The sequence below is a fragment of the Aplidium turbinatum genome, chromosome 2 (genome assembly GCF_918807975.1).
Source record: "Aplidium turbinatum chromosome 2, kaAplTurb1.1, whole genome shotgun sequence".
Taxonomy (NCBI): Eukaryota; Metazoa; Chordata; class Ascidiacea; order Aplousobranchia; family Polyclinidae; genus Aplidium; species Aplidium turbinatum.
The window spans coordinates 51975348-51996901 of record NC_137473.1 but is presented as its reverse complement, the minus strand read 5'-3'; the positions used below and the strand labels follow the sequence as shown (position 1 = coordinate 51996901).

Sequence of the window (21554 nt, the reverse complement as noted above, 5' to 3'; positions counted from 1 at the left end):
ACCTGGATCCACAGCGTGGGTGCTTGCATGGCGTGCGCTTTATTTCTGTGAAAATCGACCGACCCTAACCTACAAGTCGTGTCTCGTGTTCGGTAGTTTCTTACTTTTGGCAATATCTTCCTACCATGTATTTTTTTTTTGCGATTTAGAGTATGCAGGAATATGCTGAATGAAATCGTGTCCCGATCTCAAACTGGAACACTAGGTAACAGCTTCAATATGAATGCGGGTGGTATGGGAGATGGCCTTGAAAAGCAGATAGAAATAGCCATTCCAGCAGACAAATGTGGCTTGATTATTGGAAAAGGAGGCGAAACGATTAAGATGGTAATAGGATAACTGTGTACAATTTTATTCCTTGTCAAAATGCAGAGTTGATGTTTACATCAAAGCTAAATGTTGCATAATTATCTATTTGTGATTTATACACAACTTTTGAGTCAATACTTCAAATGCAAAGTTGTAGCCACATGATGTTTTAGATTTCATTATTTCATAATGATGACCAAATTTCTATCACCCATTAACTGATGGCTGCATTATATTATCCTCCAAGACTTGCACAATGCGAGTTCTTTTGCTCCAAGTGATTGAAATCTGCATTTTTCTTAAAAACCAGCACCTTTTTATTGTGTTGGTATATATGCATTAAGAATGTGTATTTGTAGTTTCTTATCAGGGTGTGATCTATTTTCTTCCAGCTGCAACAAAGTCTTGGTGTGAAAATGTTGTTGATTCAAGATTCTACAGAGAATGTCGGTCACTCCAAGCCACTTAGAATCACAGGAATGCAAGCCAATCTTGATGTAAGTTCCAAGCAGCGAATAAAAATCTCTTGCTCGACTATTTTGTGAGTTACCTATGTCGAAATGTGGCACAATTGTGTCCTGTTCGAAAATTTTTTACTATTCCTGTAATGCTTCATTTCATTGTAAATGGTGTGTGAACGAATAAGAATTTGTGAAGCATATATGTAGTAGTGAGCCATATGATGTTTATGATGACTTAGTTGTGACGATGACGACTCTTCTCATCACCCATTTCCTGATGGCGATACGAGTTTGTGGATTAGCCATGACAAGTGATGGTCATTGGTGTCAAGATTAAACTTTGCGTTTCAGGGTGCTGTCAATGCCATTCATCAAATGATGGCCCAGCGAGACCAGCAGCTTGCAGAGCAGAAAATGGATGTGAGTTATGAAAAAATTTATCTGAATTTTTTTTTTTATAATATTAGGATTGATTAAAATCGAGAGGCTCAGATTTGGTGTCATCTTAACCAAAAATGGAAAAAACCAACTGGAATAGGCGATCTGGTACTGAGACACTTCCTTAAATTGGTGATTAGGGATGCACATTGCACAATACAGAATACCTAGCTATTCTAGAATACTTAATTTCGAATCTATTCTGATATTACGCGGCAATTTTTTCCAAATTTATCAAACTTCAAAAAAAGTTCAAACATTAATCAAGCATTAAAATTCGTAAACTGAACATTCAAGAATACATTTCAAAAAAAAATTACCGAAAACAATTTGTTTTCAATGGCACTGGCAAGGCCCAAAGTCCAATGTTTCATTTATTTTTTATTTTTTCGAAATGACCAAAAAGTGAAAACACTGCTCGAGAATACGTCACTATCGACAGCAATAACAAAAGCCACGTCACCACATCTGATGTTTTGATAAAATCTGATGTTTTGATCTACATACATAATAGCCTACAGTTAAATCGCCCGCAGTAACAACTATTGCTCGATCAGCTGAATGCTAGTCTATAGTGACGTAGACTGTACAATCGCACGCTTCGCTGCTCACGCCCATTCCCGTTTTGAAAGCTCTGACAAACGCAGGCGCGGAATGCTGATCAGACCGCAATGGGGCAAAATTTTATTGAAAATCGTTTTATGGTAGCATTTTAAACACAAAGAACGTGTACAATCGCCAAGTCAGGTTTTTCCTTTAGTATCCCTTTAATCCTCTACAGCAGGGGTCACCAAATGGCGGCCCGCGGGCCGCATGCGGCCCGCCACGCTGTATTGCTGCGGCCCGCGGAAGGTATCAGCGTACAAGTATAACCAAAAATACTTTTCTTGAGGAGTTAAAGAGCATGAAGGCAAAAAATACTTTCCGGGAAGCATATTTTCGCATTGCATACGATTCCACCAACCGACCAATCAGATTATAGTTCTAGGTGGGGGTTGCTTAAAGTTATTCCAATGCGATGTCCAGCCACACTGTCTCAGTGGTTGATTAAAACGTCTGTTTTCGAATTTTAAAATTACTGTGAGCATAGGGTTGCTTATTTTAAGTTTGCAATTGTCATGTAAACACTAGTGCGAGTTTCACCGTTATTGTGTTTCACGAGCAGTGTTCTCTTTATGCAAGTTTTTGTTGACAAAATGGGTCGGTGTGCCAACTCAATTTATAATAAATTGGCAATATATTACATATAAATTTAGAGACTTTTTCTGATTGTATTATGAAAATATTTAGCTTAGTAGGCCTACTGCAAAACTTTTTTTTTTAAGAAATATGGAACGCTTCACGATTTTGCGTGTCATCCTTGCGCAGGAGCCATGCTAATCTGTATCGTTCCAATTATAGTATCATATATGTACTGCCGAAGCAAGTACTGCAAAATGTTGTTAATCAACAATTTCTTGCCACGCTGATGAGCACCGCAAGTGACAGTTGTCTATAATAAAAGAAAGACGGTTTTATAGATTCTCACAAAAAGGATGAAAAACCAACTCATTGCTTTTTTGAGAGAAGACTGTTCATAAATTACGATTTTTCGGTGATTTCCACAAGCGTTTGTTTCATGGTACCTGGTGTGATGATGTCTAGTTTAGCGTTGGTGGTGCCTTCAACATTTAGTTGCAGAATGGTCACTCCTTGACCTACAACAGCTGGTGCTGTTCGCCCTGACAAGGGCGCTGTGCTTGGTCTGGGGGTGCCATTCTGATGATTGTTCTTCCGCATAACTTTATAGCGACAGTTGTAGCAAGTTTAGTTTCCCAAAGTCGGTAGCCTACTTGCGGGGGCGGCCAGGTGGAGGTACTTGCTTTCTTCGGCAGAGAGTGCTGCTTGTGAGTGTGGTGAAATGCAGACGGCAGCACACATTATCAAGGATTGCCGGCTATACAGACCTCCTCATGGTATGGAAGGCCTAGTTTCCATCGATGACGACACCAGGCAGTGGTTAACCAACGGATGCCCTGACATATAGCGACAACACGAGAGAAGAGAAGATGGTACCTGGTTTCTTTTTCCCTGTTATTGGAGCCTATTTTTCGCTGATATGTTTGCAGGTCACTATTGTTGCCTGTATTGCAATGTGTCAAACATTTCCTTGTTTACTGAAATTGTTAATTGCAAGATATCTTTTGCGAAGCGAAGTAACAACACCACTCTTGCTTGGCGATGAATATTCTGATGAAACCGCTCGCCTCGCTATAAGTGCACAAAACAAGTGGCCTCTATTTATTAGGCATTGTTAAAAAAGTCAAAAGTGTTGTAAAAGGAGCTTGGCCTGGCAGTAGCGTTGTTCGATTAATTTTGTTGCTACGGTATTCTAACATAAATATGAACAACATGTAACGCTGGATACTGGGTACGAAATGCGTTCTTTTCTAGCATAAGAGTCAACCTACCTAACATTTTATTAGTGCGGCCCGCCACAGCTCTCCTTAGTGCCAAAGTGGCCCGCATGCAAAAAAGGTTGGTAACCCCTGCTCTACAGTCTACAATCTACAATCTCAAGCGCGTGGTGTAGCAGCTATAGCAGCTCAAGCAGCTATATCGGCGGACAAATTAAGTCTCACGGCGGACACACCGGTTTTAGCGTCAATCGTCATGCTTAATTACTTCATCTTGATAATTCTTCGCCATTTGAGAACTATAGCTACGGTTTAGAAGGCGTTTCAAAATTTCAGCGAAGTCACTCTGAAAGGCTTTCATCACACCAACTAGAGATGTACTGATATATCGGTATCGATGATATCGGCCGGTTTTTAGTATCGGTATCGGCAAAATTTGGCCGATACTGTGGCCGATACTAAACATGTTAAAAAAAGGCGTTTGCTGCGGATTTTCTGCAGAAGCGAAGATATAGATTTTTTAAAGTAGTAACTGACGTTGCATTGGTGTAGAAAAATAACAACCTGTTCAAATTTTTGATACCTCACACTCCCATGACTTCATGCGCGCACCTTTTGGCATTGTTTGCTTACAGTGATTATTTCACTCAAACAAAACGTTTTGTTTTAGCAGTTTTGTGTTGTTCGATTCTTAAGTTGTGAAGGAGACTCAATTTCTCCAATATTTATCATTTGTGTTTCTTTTTTACTCTCAGCAGAGGATAAAACCAGGCCAAGACTACCCAGGTAGCAGAAATGTATAATTTTGCATCGTTTTTGCGTTGCTGGGCGTTTGAGGGAGCCATGTGGCTTTGTTGTTTTTGGTGGGCTGGTTCTGTCAGTTTGTGATTTGGTTTCCACCTTTCGTTGTGGTGGACTCGCCAGGCTTGGGCAATGTCATGTGGCGGAGTGGGCGGTGGGACTGCGGGTCCTCGCTGGGCTGATCAATAAATGGTCTTTGTTGCGCTTGGGCTGTCGGCGTGGGGTTGAGCGCTCACTGGTGCAGCAAGCTGTTGTGGTTTGCTGGCCACAACAGTGTGGCTTCCACGCTAGCCATTTAGACCATCCTCTCAACTATATGTTTCTCAGTAGCCGTTTTGTAGCAAGAATTGACATCGACAAGAATTGGAGTGGCTGGTGTGGGAAGCTGCACCGTTGTGGTTGGCAAGTCGCGGCTGCTTGCTGTGCTGGTGGTCGAGGGGAGCGCTCCTTTCTTCACGGTGGGGTTGTCGCCTTGGGCGCAGTGGGACCATCTTGATTGGTTTGGTGGGGATTCGTGGTCCCATTGCTTTCATTTTGAGCCTACTTATTCTGCCATGACATTGTTTGGGCTTGGTGGGTTTGTTGCGGCGAGGAGTGGAAGTTGGATCGTGGACTGGTAGAGCCGGCTTACTGGGGGCAGCCGGGTTGCATGGGTTTATTGGACGTTTGGCAACGTGGGGGCGATGCAGAGTTGTACATTTTTGCTGCCTGGGTGGTCTTGGCCTGGCAAAAGCTTTTCAACCAAACGACAAGCGCCCTTAGGTTGCACATTACTTGTCGAATAGTTTTTGTACGATTACACAAATGACTTGATTTACATTTTACATCTTATTATCAAATATGATAGCCTATTTGAAGAGTTTGCGCAAACACTTTATTAATTTTTAAGAAACCCCAATTATGATGTAATATTTCTTCCCTTATACCCCAGTCCTCAATTACGGTGGCCTTTCATTACTAAAACCTACTATTATGACACCACAATGCGGTTGAGATTGGATTCTTGAATCTTTAATAAATTATGCCAATTGAAAGCTTTTTTTAATAGTTTTTATGCAAATAAGGTAAAACTTAGCATTTGATATAATTCCTTGCAAATACCAAAATTGCTTCTTTTTGTAACACCAAAGTATCGGCCAAAATATCGGTACCAGTATCGGTATCGGCCTAAAAAAGTGATATCGGTATCGGCCAAAATATTGGTATCGGTACATCTCTAACACCAACGACGTGCGCTTGAAGAGCCAAAGCGCCGTGTAGCTGCTAAATACGCCGCATAACTGGTTAACTTCCACCGAACGAGGTCGTGTGGCTTCTTGCGTCACAATGCTCTTTGTTACGCTGATTCAATGTCATTAATCGTTGAAGCAACGTAAAAATCGAAATTTTTCCTCCTCGAATAGAAGTTAAGGGATACAGTATTCACATTTTCTAGATGCGCGCTAGAATGCGCGGAAAATTATATTCTCGCAACAATTGTTCGTGCTATGCAGTGACGATTTCTATCGCTAGTTCCTGTGTTATTTCTCGGCGGACAAATATGACCGATCTAGATGGTACTTCCCGCGGACATCACATGCTGTGACGGCGGACATGTCTGCCATGAATTTCGAGGCCTGAATTATTCACTCGTACGGGAACTCACTGCGTGTCTCCAGTTCTGATAACTGCGTGAACCATATGAAGGAAGAAAAAAGGCGCTTGGAACAAACAGTCCATGAAGAAAAAAGTCGGCGCGCAAGACGGAAAATATCAACTTTACATTTGTTTAACGTCGCACACTGTTCATTTAACAGATTTATTTTCGAATCCTGATGTCCGAAAAGAAACTGCAAATGCGATTCGGATACATTGAGATTCGAATCTCCAAGATTTGAATCTCTAAGATTCGATATTCTGTATTGTGCATCCCTATTGGTGATCTACCTATTACAGAAGCAATCTTTAAGAAAACAAATCAATAGTTTTTTTTTTCTTAAGTTTATAACCGGAATCTTATAATTTGAAGGTTTAGACTTTAGAAAAAAACAAAAACTATTGATTTGTTATTTTAACGCAAATTTGTTTTTTTGCTTATGAACTTATTTTCAATGAATAACAAAACCAGCAATGTATGATATATTGAATGTGGGGGAAGAAGTTAAACGTTGTTGCGTTTCAGACCGGAATGTTTGGGGATAACGGCCAAATCATGCCGGTGCCTAAAGCAGCGGTGGGTGTCGTGATAGGCAAAGGTGGAGAGATGATCAATCAGATCCAAAACATGACTGCCACCAGGATCCAGTTTAAACCGGGTGAGTGCGGTCTATGATGCGCATGCGTTTTATATAATTCTGGTTCAAGCATTTAATCCATCAAAATGTCACAGGCTGGAGCACTGGTGTTGTAAGAAACTGAGTTTCACCGGTCGGTTCATCGTCTTTCTGTTCGACTCCTATGTTTCCGCATGAAGACCAGGCGTCTTTGAAACAAGATGAACAGAGGCCGGTCATAGTTTTTCAACCAAATTGTTGGTTGTTCGGGAACGCCAACTAACTGACTTCGTTGACCCTGTAGCTTATCGCCGCCTGTATAGTAACTGTTTTAAAATGTGTTTGCGTTGTTGTACCATGGTTGTACTTGTACACATAAATATAACATCACCGAACGTCATTAATTTATGGCTGCAGAAGACTCAAACCTACCGGACCGGATTTGTACAATAACCGGAAGCAAAGAAGGCATCGATAGTGCGGTTCGTCGGATACAAGAACTCATATCCAACGTACAAGAAAGGGACGGTTAGTTTGCATTTTGCCTTGTTCATCTAAATCTCGGTTCGATTGGTTCCCGGGCTAGCTAGGCAACTATTTCAACTACAATTGTCCAGTGTCCACAACCAGAACTGTGGAGTTGGGCGAAAAATGTAGGACTCTCTGGTTGATATTTACCGACTCCGGCTTCAGATTTTTCTGCTTTTTTATTTTTTAAAATTCAATTTCACTCAAGTTGTGATCGAAATTGAAATGGCGACTTTCGTAAAACCTAACAGAACAAACACTTCTATTTTCTGGTGAAAATGTAGAGCTTGATACAGAGAACCAGGCACAATATTTTGAAAGAAAGATTGCAAACAAAATTTTTACTGTTTATCGTTTTGCAACAAGTCGGAGTCGGCCTTTTTCAACGACTGCGACACCCAACGCGTCAAATTCCCCCCCCCCCCCCCCCCCCGAGTTTACAGCTCCAGTTACAACATAACAAAAAGAGACAGATGGTCTTATTTCTATAATGTCTTATATACTGTTTTTTTTTCGCTAAGACTTTTCGGTTATTTGTCCGAAATGACTTGAAAAAAATTCGGTAATTTTTTGTTTATTTCGGTCATTTTTTGGCGTATAGTCAATTGACTATATATTTTTTTTCGGACATTTTGCTAAAAAATCGGTCAATGACCGATAAATGACCGAAAAAAAAAATCCAGCTTATATATTATGTATTGTTATATGCTATGCTTTTTTGTGTTTTAAGTTACTAAGTAGCATCCATGTAAAAACATACTGTAACGCAAAACTACTTTGTTTCTCTGAAAATATGGCTTGTGAATATGCAGTGATCGCAGTCAATTCTTAGTGCATGGAGTTCGAAACAAGTCAAGTGACCTTGACTTAAACACGTTTGCAATTGTGCTGGGTGCTTCGATGTTCAAACACCACTCTTTTATTTTATTCAATACATAACTTCCAGCAGGCAATCGTATGGGTGGTGTCCAGGGCGGTATGGGAAGCTTTGGGGAATGGGAAGCGCCAAACATGGGCAGGGGACGTCAGATGGGAATGAACTCAGAGGAACATCTTGTCCCTGCCAACAAGACTGGATTGGTCATCGGAAAAGGTGAGTTCAAATCAGTCGTTTTTTCATCGATGCAACGTTTATCTTATTAATAAATGTTGCAATCTGTGCAGAGCGGTATCAAAATGGTAAAGCCATGTTCAAAGTGCAAAGTTTACTACTGTAAGACTCCATCTGTCCAGTCGCTATGATTGTTCTAACTTATGTGTAATTTTTGACGCGCTGTCAAAGTTTGTTTTGCAGTTCGAGAAACCGTCCAAATTGCTTCGAGTTATCGTCAGTTGATTCCTTTTTCCTGTCATGTACCGTTTACTACGTAATTACGTATCAACGCCTGTGCGCTACGCATAAACGTTCGGTCACGTGGTAATGTCACGTGCCATTTGCTGAGTGACGTGTTATCACAATTGCTTAATCTCAGGAGGAGACACCATCAAACAGATCAATATGCAATCGGGAGCGCATTGCGAGATCCAACGAAATCCTCCTCCCGGCTCCGACCTCAGCTACAAAACCTTTGTCATTAAAGGTAACCGCGGCTTTCCTAACCACATTTAAAGTTGACAATTAAATGAGGCTGTTCACCAGGCATTAAATTAAATGATGTGTGATGTTCTACTGGTGCAAATTAAGCTAAACTATCGGGTCATTCCATTATATTTCAGGTCATGAAAAAACCAATACTCTTGGAAATGTTTCATACTTTGGCAGTCAGTTCACAATCATTAACTGAGCACACCAAAATAAAAATTTTTGAAATTGACCAAGTGGTTTAGAAGTTGTGGGGGTTTGAAATTCACCACTCGACCGGGGCATCGTGCCCCCCCAAAATTCAAATTTTGCTAATATCTCCTAATTTATAGCTAAAAAAACAACCAAAATATGTAGAATACCATTTTTGGGGGCAAGGAATCTGAATTTCCAGTCAAAATTGGTGAAAAGATATCATTTATAGATGAAAACAACGTTTCAAAAATTTTGGGGGTGATAACTTTGGGGGGTGCTTTGGCCATGTAGCCATGACCAAACTCAAAATTTTTTTTCCTGAAATTATTTACCTGTTCATGTTATGTCTTTATGATGAGTTATTTTAGTTGTTCCATTTGTTTTTTGAAAGGGACTGCAGTTTAAAACTGATACTCAGTTTGGCAAAATTCCTATTTATTTGACATGAAGTTTTGGCATTTTTGAAACAGCAAATTGCAATGTCTGTCGTCTGACAGTGATTTGTTTCAATCCATATGATCAAAAAAGTTAAAAGTATTATTAAATCCCATAGGTACAGTTTAGAAATTATTGAGTGAGCATCAAGTTATAAAAAATACACCAAATTGCACATCAGTCTAGTTAAAAAGTTTTTCAAGTTTGTTCAGTTCTGAGCTAAAAGTGTAACTTCTACCATTGGATGTAGAAGGTGGAGTTAGTTTCAAAAGTGCAGAAGTGGGTGGCATCCAGCATATATGGTCTTTTCCAAACCAAACTGTTTAACAACTCCTTTCCTGCTGAATAATAAAAACATCATAGCCAGGCAGTTTTCTACTTCAATGAAAAGTTAGTTCAGAAATGATAAGGGTGCATGTGCTGGTTTGATAAGAAACGGTAGCAAAATCTTGATCAGACTAGCTGTGTGTTATCAGCTGAATAATATAACATTGGTAGTTTGACACATAAAACAATTCTTATAGAAATGGACCATAATATGGCTGAACCCTGCAAATATTGTGACAAAGCATCAGTTATGTTTCAATTATTTTCATTTTTTTGATATGTATGGGTTGATATTTTCTAAGTTGAATATTTTGGTTTATACAAAACTTACATCAATCAAATTTCGTGAAAATATTATACTTAATTGCTTTGTTTGAAAAAGAATTTTTTTTTGCGATCTTTTTCTCAACGCTCCGAAATATTCCCCCAAACTTAGCGTATCAAAATAAATTAAGAAAAACTTTAAACCTAAATAACTAAATTATCATTTGAAATGTTCATCTTGGCATATTTTTAATTGCAATTTAAATGAATTCCTTGGATCTTAAATTGGTAAAATGCATGTTTTCAGTGCGAAAATCGTTCAAGGTAAAGAGTTATTGTCAAAAAATCAAGGCGCAAAATGAACAAAATGGCTGTGCTCAGCTTCAAAAATCCTACTAGTGGCCGAAAATTCAAAGTGCTCTATCTCGGCCCCAATTAAGATACTGCAAAAATTTTTTTTGCTATTGTCATCATTTTTTAGTATGTATGTATAAAATATGTCAAAATACGCAAAATTTGTGACTAGTGGTTACAAAATTTGAAAAAATCTGATGATTATAAATGGAATGCCCCACTGTACAATGTTAAAAAGGCATTTAGAATTTGCAAAATTTTATAAAGAATTTTGACCACCAGTCCAGGCAAGGAACAATATGGAACAACAAAATTGGAGTGTGTTTATCAAAATATAAGTCCAACTTAACATCGCCCCCAAAAAAAATGTTTTCTTTTTCTTCGGCTACATGGGCAAATTTCTCCCCAAAATATATACCTCAAAAAATATTTATAATCAAATTACTCCAAAACTATAAGTTTTTCTTATATTCTGTTTGCAAATTTGGATTCCTCATCCCCCAAAATGGTATTCTACATATTTTCATCAACTTCCTAGCTTCAGTATAACAGATACTGGGGCATTTTTACTCTTTGGAGCTGAAATACTGCCACCATGCGGTTAAAATTGAAAATAGTGTAACTTTAAAACCCCTTGACCAATTTTGAAATTTTTTTTTTGTTGAGCTCAGTGGGTTGCCATCTCTCACATATGTCAAAATCAACCAAATCGGAGAGGGTGGGTGGCCTTTCCTCTAATTTTGACCTGAAATATAATGGAATGACCCTATCACAAGATGTATACAGTGACAATCTGCTTTTATTCCGACGTTTCGTCAATCAGACACGACTGACTTCTTCAGGGGGCTAGACAGGTAGTGACTACCTGTCTAGCATGGCAAAACACAGGCCATATTGCTGAAAACAACTAAACATGCAAAATGAAAATTCAACTTAGTTGTTGTTAGTTTGTTGTTACAATTTAAAGTATTGTAGCAACAAGTTAATCCAATCGGCCAGGTTTAGAAGCTTCAGTAATTTACGAATTAAGTTTACAAACAGGGCTGATCTTATTTGCTTGCAATGTTGAATCGTTCGGTTGCATCTCGAAGAATCCTTGTATCACTTTTCATTCTCAATAACATCGAGAAGTCGGACAAAAGTTAAAAGACGTCAGCGTTTTTACTTATTTTTTTTATTAGGTTTGCCAGTAGTGTCTTAAGACTTTTCACTTTTTGAAGAGTTGAGTAAGACTTACCCCGACAGAATCGAGTTTTAAACACAGGTCAGTGGAGTGAGGCACCACTCCACTGAACTGCTACACTACTCAATGTGTAACATACCATCTTTAGTCGAGCTTAATGGAAGCATACATCATGTTATCCTCCAGGCACACCCGAACAGATCAAGACCGCAAGGCAACTCATCCAGGAGAAGGTTGACGCTCGAGGTGGGAGTGCTGGTGGGATGGCAGGAGGCCCACTAAGTGGACCACCAAGTAACGGCCCTCCCATTGGAAACTTTGCGCTACCCCAGCAGGTAACTTGTTAGTTGTGGGAACTTGTGGCGTGTGCCTAGTTTGGGTCTACGCAAAATAATAAAAAGTAATTCCAGTGCAGGGTTCCCACGCAGTCGGGAAAGTAGGGAAAAAGTAGGGAATTTAAAAACCCGTTTTCCAGACCGGGAAAAGGTCGGGAATTTTGTGAAACCTCCTTCGTGGTATTGAAAAAGTATGGAAAACCTTGATGACTAAATTGTAGATAAAAAATCCGATATATCGGTATCGGTGATATCGGCCATTTTTTGAGTGGCCGATACTAAACATGTAAAAAAGGCGCTTGCTGCGGATTTTCTACAGAAGCAAAGATATAGATTTTTTAAAGTAGTAACTAACGTCAGATTGATGTAGAAAAATAACAACCTGTTAAATTTTTGATACGTCACACTCCCATGACTTCTTGCGCGCACGTTTAAACATTGGTTGCATGCAGTGATTCTTTCACTCAAACAAAACGTTTTGTTTCAGCAGTTTTGCGTTGTTCGATTCTTAAGTTGTGTAAGGAGACTCAATTTCTCCAATATTTATCATTTATGTTTCTTCTTTAATCTCAGCAGAGTATAAAAGTTGTAAAAGTTTTTCATCCATACGACGTTATGAATGAAATTATATTTCAAATCGGCGTAATGACGTGACATCACCTAAACATTTTATCGAATAAGGAATTAACAAATTCGATCGTCACAAGTGGTTTGGTTGTGGTAAACAAATACGTTTTGACTTTGAAGTTTAGTGGAACAAAATATTCAATAATCGATATGTAATATATGTAGTCAAATCCCATATCAAGAATAAGTCCATATTTTCTCAGGTTTATGTAAGCTCCAGAGATCAGTAGGCACAACAAGACCTTTTACTGATTGGTTCAGTGAGGATTCGTGGTCCCGTTGCTCTCATTTTTAGTGAATAGACTCGTTTTCAATTCATTCTTATAAGACATTACGTAATGAAAAAAATATGTGATAAGGTTGGAAGACATTACATCATGTATTTTCAATACAAATTGAAGTTTAAAATTTATTCTTTTGTTCATAGTCGTAATCCACCTTCAAAGCGGTATTACAAAGAGCAATTTTCGATAAGGGGGGCATCAAGAATAAGTCGACATGACTTTTAAGGTTTACATCAGCTCCGGAGATCAGTAAAATATTAGGTTGTCATCTTAGGTGCAACAAGACCATTGATTGATTGGTTTAGTGAGGATTCGTAGTCCCATTGCTTTCATTTTGAGTGATCATACTGATTTTCAATTTATTCCTACAAGACATTACGTAATGAAAAAATATATGATAACTAAGGATGGAAGACATTACGTCATGTCGTTTCAATTCAAAATGAAGTATAAAAGTTATTCTTTTGTTCATACTCGTAATCCTCCTTCAAAGCGGTATTACAAAGAACAATGTTGTGGCGCAACATGCAGCTTTTCAATGAAGTTCGGGAACTGTTTTTTTTCTTGTTCATCTGCGCTTTAAATACCGGTCATTCTCCGTTGTTCATCCACTAAGCAGTTTAGGTGAACTGTGGTTAGCCTACTTGCAACAGGAGTTATACTGTACAGACAGTGGCGTAACGTAACCATGGCGTGACTTATTTAATTGTGGGGCACTCCAGAAGCAGAAATATTTAGCTTGACATGAAAATTTAGCCTCGGGCGATTTTTGTTCTGTAGCCTAACATTCAAAATTTTACTTATTACCGTATATACGCGAGTGTAGTTCGAGATTTTTGCAAGTGATTTTCACCTCAAAAAGCCAGCTTCGACTTATACACGGGACAAGCTGTTTCCAGCTCGGCAGCCTTCAAAATTAACGCATTTTTGCTGCGGCAAAATTATTGCCGACCTAGATTACTGAGTGTGAAACAGCGTCGGCTGAAGTAAAAGTTTTGAATACGTTCATTTGCCGTGATTCAAATATGATTTCTTGTCAATTCTAAACTTTATACACTTGTTGAACAATACGCAAAGCTTAAGAAACAAAAGAGCTGATTTAAGCAATCGATTTTTTTTATTTTGCGTGTATGATCGTTCTTATTACGTAACATTCCATGATCGTTGAAGTCGATTAGCGGCCGCATAAAACAATGATGTTAGGTTGGCTAGGTGATAATAGCGGTTAGAAACATCGTCAATGCAGGCAATATCTGCGACCAAGACCACAATACCTCAGTCCTCAATCACGGTGGCCTTTCATTACTAAAACCTACTGTTATGACACAACAACAAAGACAATATCATTCATAAATCTTATTTACTGTACAATGTCTTTGTGATTCAGTGTTCAGAATCACAATGACAGTGTTCAGTGTTCTTTTCACTTGTAAACTTCATTTTGTCAGTGGTGTGATTTTTAATTGTTTTGGTTTGGCTTATGACAGGTTGCCATGTCCGATGGAATGAGGCTTTGAATTGCAATTTTAGTGACAGTTTATCCAAACTGATTTCAGTTCGGGTTTTTTCTTCAAACAGGAATCTTCTACTGTACATCTACTCTACTGTACTTCTACTATTGTTTTTCATACTGATTCGAATGTAATAGAGTCCGGATATACAATTTTTAACCTGCTGTGCATGATCGTGTTTGGAAATAATACAGCACAAAAACTTTCATTGATTAAGCACTGTTAATGCGCATCAAAATCAGGTAGGAAATTTTTTAAATTTAGTACAGTATTGGAAAAGTAGGGAATTTTTAGAATTTAGTATTAAAAAAGTAGGGAATTTGTTTATAAAAAATGTGTGGGAACCCTGTTCCAGTGATTAGTCTAAAAAAATAGTGCCATGGTTCAAATGTAGATCCAGATTTTATGTGGTATGTAAAAATCGTGTTTTAAAGATATAGCATTGCACATAGCTGGGTTTCATAAGGTTGTTTAGCATCCCAGGCAGCAACCAACCGTCTTTTACGGGTCTGCTACTATTCGGTGAGTCCGATTAGGTGAGTCCGATTCGGTGAGTCCAATTCGGTTAGTCCGATTCGGTGAGTTTCTAACCCTAACCCTAAAACGGCAATGATAATTAGGCTATGTTACCCGACAATTTAAAAAAAGAAATTACAAAAATCCCCTGTTAAGGGATCGGACTCACCAAATCGGACTCACCAAATCGGACTCACCAAATCGGACTCACCGAATCGGACTCACCAAATCGGACTCACCGAATCGGACTCACCGAATCGGGCCATTCCGGTCTTTTACATTGATTGAACGTCTGCAGACGAATTAATGTAAAAAAGTAGTGGGTTGTCTGGGATCCTTGCGATGATAACTGCTAGTTTTATGTGCAGCAAAACAGTTTTGGTGGTGCTCCTCCTGTTGGTGTTCATCCTCAAAATCCTATGCAGGGAACTCCGCAGACTCAGCAGCCACAATCCTTCCAGCAACAACCATGGGGAAACCAATTTCAACAATGGACTCCTCCCGCTGCGACCACTCCACAACAAAACGGTGCCGACCCAAGTATAAAGTTGTATTGTCAAGAGAACATGTACAAAGATCAAGGATGATCTTTTTTGGCATATGTAGCAGCCTAATTTTTTGTGAAAGTCAACGAAAAGTTCCGTTTATATCAATTGTCCGCTTCGCTGTGAAGATCTCAGGAATAGTTTCTCAGCTCAAGAACGTGTAGTATCTGTTCTAACATTTAAATGCCTAGGACATCTAGCATCTGATATTAAACGAATGTTTGAAGGCATGAATGCCGATTCAAAGCCTCCAGGGGTTGTCCCGGTATTGCAGCACCTCCGAGTTCGATCCGGGGGTTTCTGGCATGCTGATAATAACTTAATTGGCCTATTTCAGGGAAACCTGTTCCTGACGTGAACAACGCGGCGGCATGGCAAACCTACATGCAGCTGTACGGAGGAGGCCAGCCCGCCGGGTTCCAAGCACCGTCTGGTACGTTAAAATCTAAACCGTGCCGAGTTGTTGAATTACTGTAAGGCAGCAAAGCGAGGCTCGATTTCATTCCATCTGCGTCGATGGTGTTGTCTGTGTGAAAGACATTTTTTTGTTTTTATAAATAACTGTTTTTGTTGGTTCGTTGTCAACTAATTGCCGAGAAGCAGCCATGACCTCCCACACAGCACTGTTTAAAATTGTGATTCGATTTCACTCAATTTGCGTTGATTGTATTGTCCAGCATCTTGTTAATAAGATTATTGTGTAATTTTCCTTGCTGATGATTTTATTTTAACTAGACTTTTATTTTTTTCAGTTGCTCCAGCTGCTGCGGCTGCTACCGCTGCACCAACTGTCTCAGGTGCTGCTGCTGTGCCGGATTACTCCAAACAGTGGGACGAGTACCTAAAGCAAACAGGTATTTGTTGTGGTACAACTTGAAGTTATTATTGTCATATTTTGAATTTTCCCCCAAGGACAGTTCTTTTCGCACTCTTCGGTTATAGTTGTGTAAGGTGGTGAAATAGAAACGGTGCAATGTTTTTTATCATGTCACAAGCAGAACCTCTCAAGACATGTATTGCCATATCTCTTTTTCTCATTCAGTGTGTTATTGCTGTATTTTCCGGATCAGGTACATCTTTGGAGATTGCGCATGTATGATCATATTAGAAACTACTTGCAGCGTAAAAACTCCAGATTTTTATTCGACGGCCAAAAGTTAACCAAGAAACCTTCTAAGGTCGAAATAGAAATTAATGCAACCATAGCCTGCGCTGTCACATCCGTTTATATTTGAAGGTGCTTTAGCTGCAGCTGGACCACAAGTTGGCGCACCTGGTACTGTGCAAGCTCAGCAAGTTGCCGTCGCGAATCCAACACCGACTGCCGCCGCACAGCCTTCTACGACTCAGGTTGGTTTAACAATTTCCATCTGTTTCAAACATTCCTTCTGGCGATAAGACGATTAAAAATGAAGTTTTGAGCTCAATGTTTTGCATTCAGAAGACAAGTTCAACTGATAGCGAATCTGTGTGGTAGGCATGAGAGCTCCCAAACCAGATAAGTCAAGATCAAATTACTTGCATGATTGAATATGTATACTAGTATTTATAGTTCTGGTACCTTTAACGAAGGGGTATTGTGAGCAGGTAAACACACCGTAAAAAGGCATGTTCAAGTGCGACAGCTTAATTATTCAATGTTTACTGATTCAGACTGATTACTCCGCTGCCTGGGCCGAGTATTACCGACACTTCTACCAACTACAAGGCCAACAGTACGCTGCTGTGGCCGCCGCTGGACAGGCTCCAGCTCAAAACTGATGCGAGATCCTGACTAATGTGTACATAGCATCGAAGGTGCGTTTGGTAAGTGGCATAACTATTCTAACGAGTTACATATGTCTGAATTATGAAAGGTTAATGTTATAAAGACGGCAGCAGTTCTTTTACAAAGCAGTCATCACTGTTTTGTGTTGACTCGAGTGTTTGTTCGTGCCCAGTTCGTGGAACACTCCCACCCGCTTCAGCCCACTGTTTGCATTCTATTAATGAATCATTGGTCTCTTCAAATTTTAACTGTACGTTATTTAAACGTTAAGTGATGCAATGATGTTTAAGCCTACCAGTTATATGAGGAGTTAACGATCCATATAACATTGACTTTGTTATTCCGCGAACAAGCATCTTAATATGGCATGACAAGCTGCATTACCTGTTAGGTAGTTCAATGTTTATTTTATCATTTACTGACGACCAGTTGTCTGGAAACGGATATTTGGCGCAAGGCTTACCACTCCGCTGTTTCTCGTTTGAGTAGACTGCTATTTGCATAATATTTCCGTTGATTGCTGAATGTTTTCTTGTTTGCACAGGCCTCCGACGGTGTCATCTTCTGTAAATAGTTCTGTCCCTTTTGTGTATAGTTCTCAGTTACGATGGTGGATCTTAACTCAGCTATTCAAACTGGACATTCAACGCAAGCATCCACTAATTACTATTTCAACTAAAAGCCAAAAGCAATTCACTGGGCACAGTCACTGGACATAATCGGCTGAACGAGGCATGTCAGCTGTGTGCAGGTTTAATGGAGTGCCATACTTCATGTCCACATTCAGATGCGACTGCGCCTCATTTCAAGCTGACAGCTCTTTGGAGTCACTGCTGTTTGAACCTTGGTATCTAACAAAGCATTTTCGGCTTTGGTTTACTGTAAATATATCTTCCAAGTTGCCGCTTCGTTTTTATGGTTAGTCTGACTTGAAGTGAATTCTCAACTTCAACTGCTATGAAAGCCCCACCGAGCTATGCATGCATATTGCACATATGGAAATAGTTCGCCCTGAAGTCTGGATTTTCCACATGCCAGGTGTTGTCATATTTGCTTGTTTGGGAAATACCATCAATGTCTGTTTCATCAGTTGAGTTATTGTCCAGTCGTATCGTGTCGTCCAAGTTAGACCGGTTTTGATTTGTATATATGAAGAATGGTGATAATTCGGTTGTGCATGTGGGTAGGATGTAAATAAATAGGATCTCCCATAGGTGCGGTAGTAACAGCAAGGTCGCAAAATTGGTGCAAAGCTTTCTGTACGTCGGTGTCACTTCACCAAATGTTTATCGGAAACCACTGTTTGCAATCAACTAATTGACAACGTAGAGTAAGTTAACCTGTATCAAACGCCTCTCCACCCCATTGACATATTTCATCGCATTTTTAGCCTTTGTGGCGTGGTTGCACTTCAAACGTCCGTTTAATTCGAAGCGCTTTTTCTTTCCAATCGATTTTCAAGGTGTTACAGCGTTAATATTAGTTACCTGATAAATTAAAGTCACTTTTTTGCTGCTTGGAAATTAAACGATTATGTGAAATTATTTCCCTTCAAATTGCCCGCCTTTACTTTTCGAGAAGTGTTTCCAGTTTTCGTTTTCATTTTTACACACGTGGTTTTTTAAATTTGATACTTTTCGGCAGCGACGTACCCTCTGAGCGACTATTGTGTGTGTGTTGCGTGTGATATACTTTCAAATACGCAGTGTATTATTGCCGTGTTACTCCATCACTGATATTGTAATTATCACTCTGTATTGGGCTCCATCGTTTGTGTGCCTTGCTGAAACGAAAGAAATTATCCAGTTTTTGTGTTACTATTGCGCCTAAAGCTTTGTGCCGTGTGGACTAACCAAATTTTGCTTCAAGCAAGAACTCAAAATTGCTTCATGTCCTTGCCACTTGAGTGACAGTCTAGGTTGCTAGGAATGATTGATGCTAATAATTTCCACTTTGTTTGACTAATTACAATGGCATTCCACTTTTGCTTTATGACGGTTAGGGGTAGCGTTTTTAAAATATCACGGATTACGTGGCGTGGTTATGAATGTGCTGTAATGACGAAATACAAGAATTTTTAAACCTAGCTTTTTGTGTCCGTTTTGTAGTTTGCTTGTGTATAATGCTTATTAATCATCTTTATCTCAGGTGTTATGCGGCGAATGGTTTTGTGTCGCTATTTTGCGTGAAGATTAAGCTCTGCCGCGTCTGGCATCGCGCGTTGCCATTGTCTTGGTATCATTCCCAACGCTGTTTGCTGCGCTTCAGGCCCAACTTTTAGCGACGTGTTTCGAAGTCTTAGTTTTTAAGTTGCATGAATACCGCTCGCATTTTTCCCCAATCATTGACTGTGTTTATATTGTTTATGCAAGCATAACTGCATCGATCACTCACAGTAAATACGTATTGAAATAGCGTGTTTTTCTTCGTCGTTTTTTAAATAACTTAAAACATTTTGTCACTTATTGCCACCCATTTTCAATGCTAGTTATTGACTTAGTATATAGCGCTTGTGTTAACTATAAGCCTTATACCCGCAGTTAAATGTCGCGTTCGTGTCACTGTGACAGTTTCAAGTCTTCTCATGTGTTTGATCTTTGTGTTTTCGATTTTAAGAATTAATCGACATCATTTTTTTAAATTGAATTTTTGATCGCTTTCGTTTTTTGCCGCCGCCGAAATTGAGTTTTTTTGCACGCATCGAGTTTGTGCTGAACAATGGTTTTGTATGCTGCGCGATCGCCGACTTAGCTTCATTTTTAGTGGATAATGTTTCTTTCTGTTGACGCCTGTGATGCGGTTGGGGTGATGGGATAGGGCGAGGTCCTTCGGGGAGCATTCAAACGTAAATGAAGCAAATATTCTGGTAACATAACTACGGCGTACACGCCCTATAAACAATTTTTGTGCCGTCTTGTTCGATTTAGATAACCATATAAGCGTCTTTTTGCGGGTTAGTGTTCAACCAAACAACGAGAGACGGTTTCAGATATTCGGTTTACCAAATCACGGTTGATATTCGCGCCCACTTGGTCCACCTCCCGTAAGGCGCCTTGCCTCGCACAAACAACGATATGGAATGATATCTTTAGCTTTGGCAACAGTGGACATTACGTTTGCCGCCTAGCACCTGAGCATATCTGTGTATATATTTTTGATTGTGGTTGTTTAGTTGTGGTAAACTTTGAAAAATAACATTATTCTTGCATGTATTGCGATTATGATAAAGCTTCGGGTCGTAAGACATGTTTTGAAAAGTGCTCTCATTCCAGCTATTACAAGTTCTCTGCTGCGTAGCCACGGCGTCTGGTCTTACAATTGAAAAATTTTGTTACCCGGGGTTACACTGCAAAAACGATATGTCTAAATCGAACGTTGAAAAATCATCTAACTGCCAGAAATCAGTTCACATCTGTTCTGGTACAATTGTTGTTTCTCCAGACAGCTGGTCCGTCATTTTTACATTGATACAACGTCTGCAGACATTTAAATCAATGTAAAAATGAGGGATTTTGCCGTCTCGATTGGTCAAGGAATGCCGATCTGATGTCATACGAAGCTTGCAATTTAGCGTTTAATTAATGCGTCTTTTGCTATCGCAAATTTGTGTCAAAAGTTATCTTTCACGTCAATTCACTCTGAACCTGTGTATGTGGAATGCCCTCATACAATATTGTACAAACCAGTAAAAAGAAATCGCAAGTATTTGTTCTGGTCTCATGATTGTCACTTAACGGTCCAGGAGTGACCACAGTCCAAGAGTTACCAGGGTTGCCAAATTATTTACGCCTTATCCTCTGTGCCACCCCATTTGTGGTACAGAACTTGAATATGGCGACGACAAGGTTTGTGATTTCATTCATGCGACATACTCCAGAATAGAGTCAACTTCGAAGAAAATAACTGGAGCAGTGATAAACCTTGTCCTCGCCATATTCATGATTCCTTTCGATTATCTGGTTTTGTTCATTCCCGGCGCAATCATGCGTATAAATCAATCAATCATTTTATTTTTCGTCATTAACGCGTCCAGGACGAAAAAGATGCTAACTACAAAAATCGATATAAACCTACCAGCACGTTAACGAACGGGAAAAGGTGGCAAAACCTTGAAAGGTTTAAAACGTGCCTGAATGAAAAATTATGTAGTATAGGCTATATATTAGGGTGTTTCATTTTTTCACCATTTTTGAAATTCAAAATGCCTGGGGTCCCATCTGGTGGTATTTGGGGAAAAAAGTTTATACCTCAAATTTTTTTCAATTATGACGTCATATTGAGGTGGTCCACGAGGTTTGAAATTTTTGGACCTCAAAATCTCGAAATTTGGCCGTATCTCCGGAACCGCTCATCATAGATCGACAAAACTAGTATCAAAATGCGCAGAAGGGTCGGTTTCCTATACCTGATGTAGAGAATATTAAGGTCTATCTGCTTCAAAAA

General features: G+C 39.4%; 1 protein-coding gene and 2 non-coding genes across 3 annotated transcripts in view; 2 read left to right on the top strand and 1 right to left on the bottom strand.

The window, feature by feature from the left end:
- LOC145788206 (far upstream element-binding protein 1-like) overlaps positions 1-20816 on the top strand; it is a 41740-nt gene extending 20924 nt beyond the window's left edge. The window contains exons 7-20 of the mRNA XM_082599900.1: positions 150-327; positions 702-806; positions 1122-1190; positions 6546-6699; positions 7075-7185; positions 8135-8278; positions 8658-8765; positions 11712-11860; positions 15167-15338; positions 15681-15776; positions 16096-16197; positions 16581-16693; positions 16997-17149; positions 17656-20816. Coding sequence (XP_082456026.1) covers positions 150-327; positions 702-806; positions 1122-1190; positions 6546-6699; positions 7075-7185; positions 8135-8278; positions 8658-8765; positions 11712-11860; positions 15167-15338; positions 15681-15776; positions 16096-16197; positions 16581-16693; positions 16997-17104 — 1609 coding nt within the window. The 3' untranslated portion in view covers positions 17105-17149; positions 17656-20816. The remainder of the gene's footprint in view (positions 1-149; positions 328-701; positions 807-1121; positions 1191-6545; positions 6700-7074; positions 7186-8134; positions 8279-8657; positions 8766-11711; positions 11861-15166; positions 15339-15680; positions 15777-16095; positions 16198-16580; positions 16694-16996; positions 17150-17655) is intronic.
- Positions 466-536, top strand: LOC145765753 (small nucleolar RNA SNORD83). The gene has a single exon (XR_014288629.1). It is a non-coding gene; the product is annotated as a small nucleolar RNA SNORD83 (small nucleolar RNA).
- Positions 2532-2638, bottom strand: LOC145765747 (U6 spliceosomal RNA). Its single transcript, XR_014288625.1, has one exon. It is a non-coding gene; the product is annotated as a U6 spliceosomal RNA (small nuclear RNA).
- Positions 20817-21554: the final 738 nt, after the last annotated feature.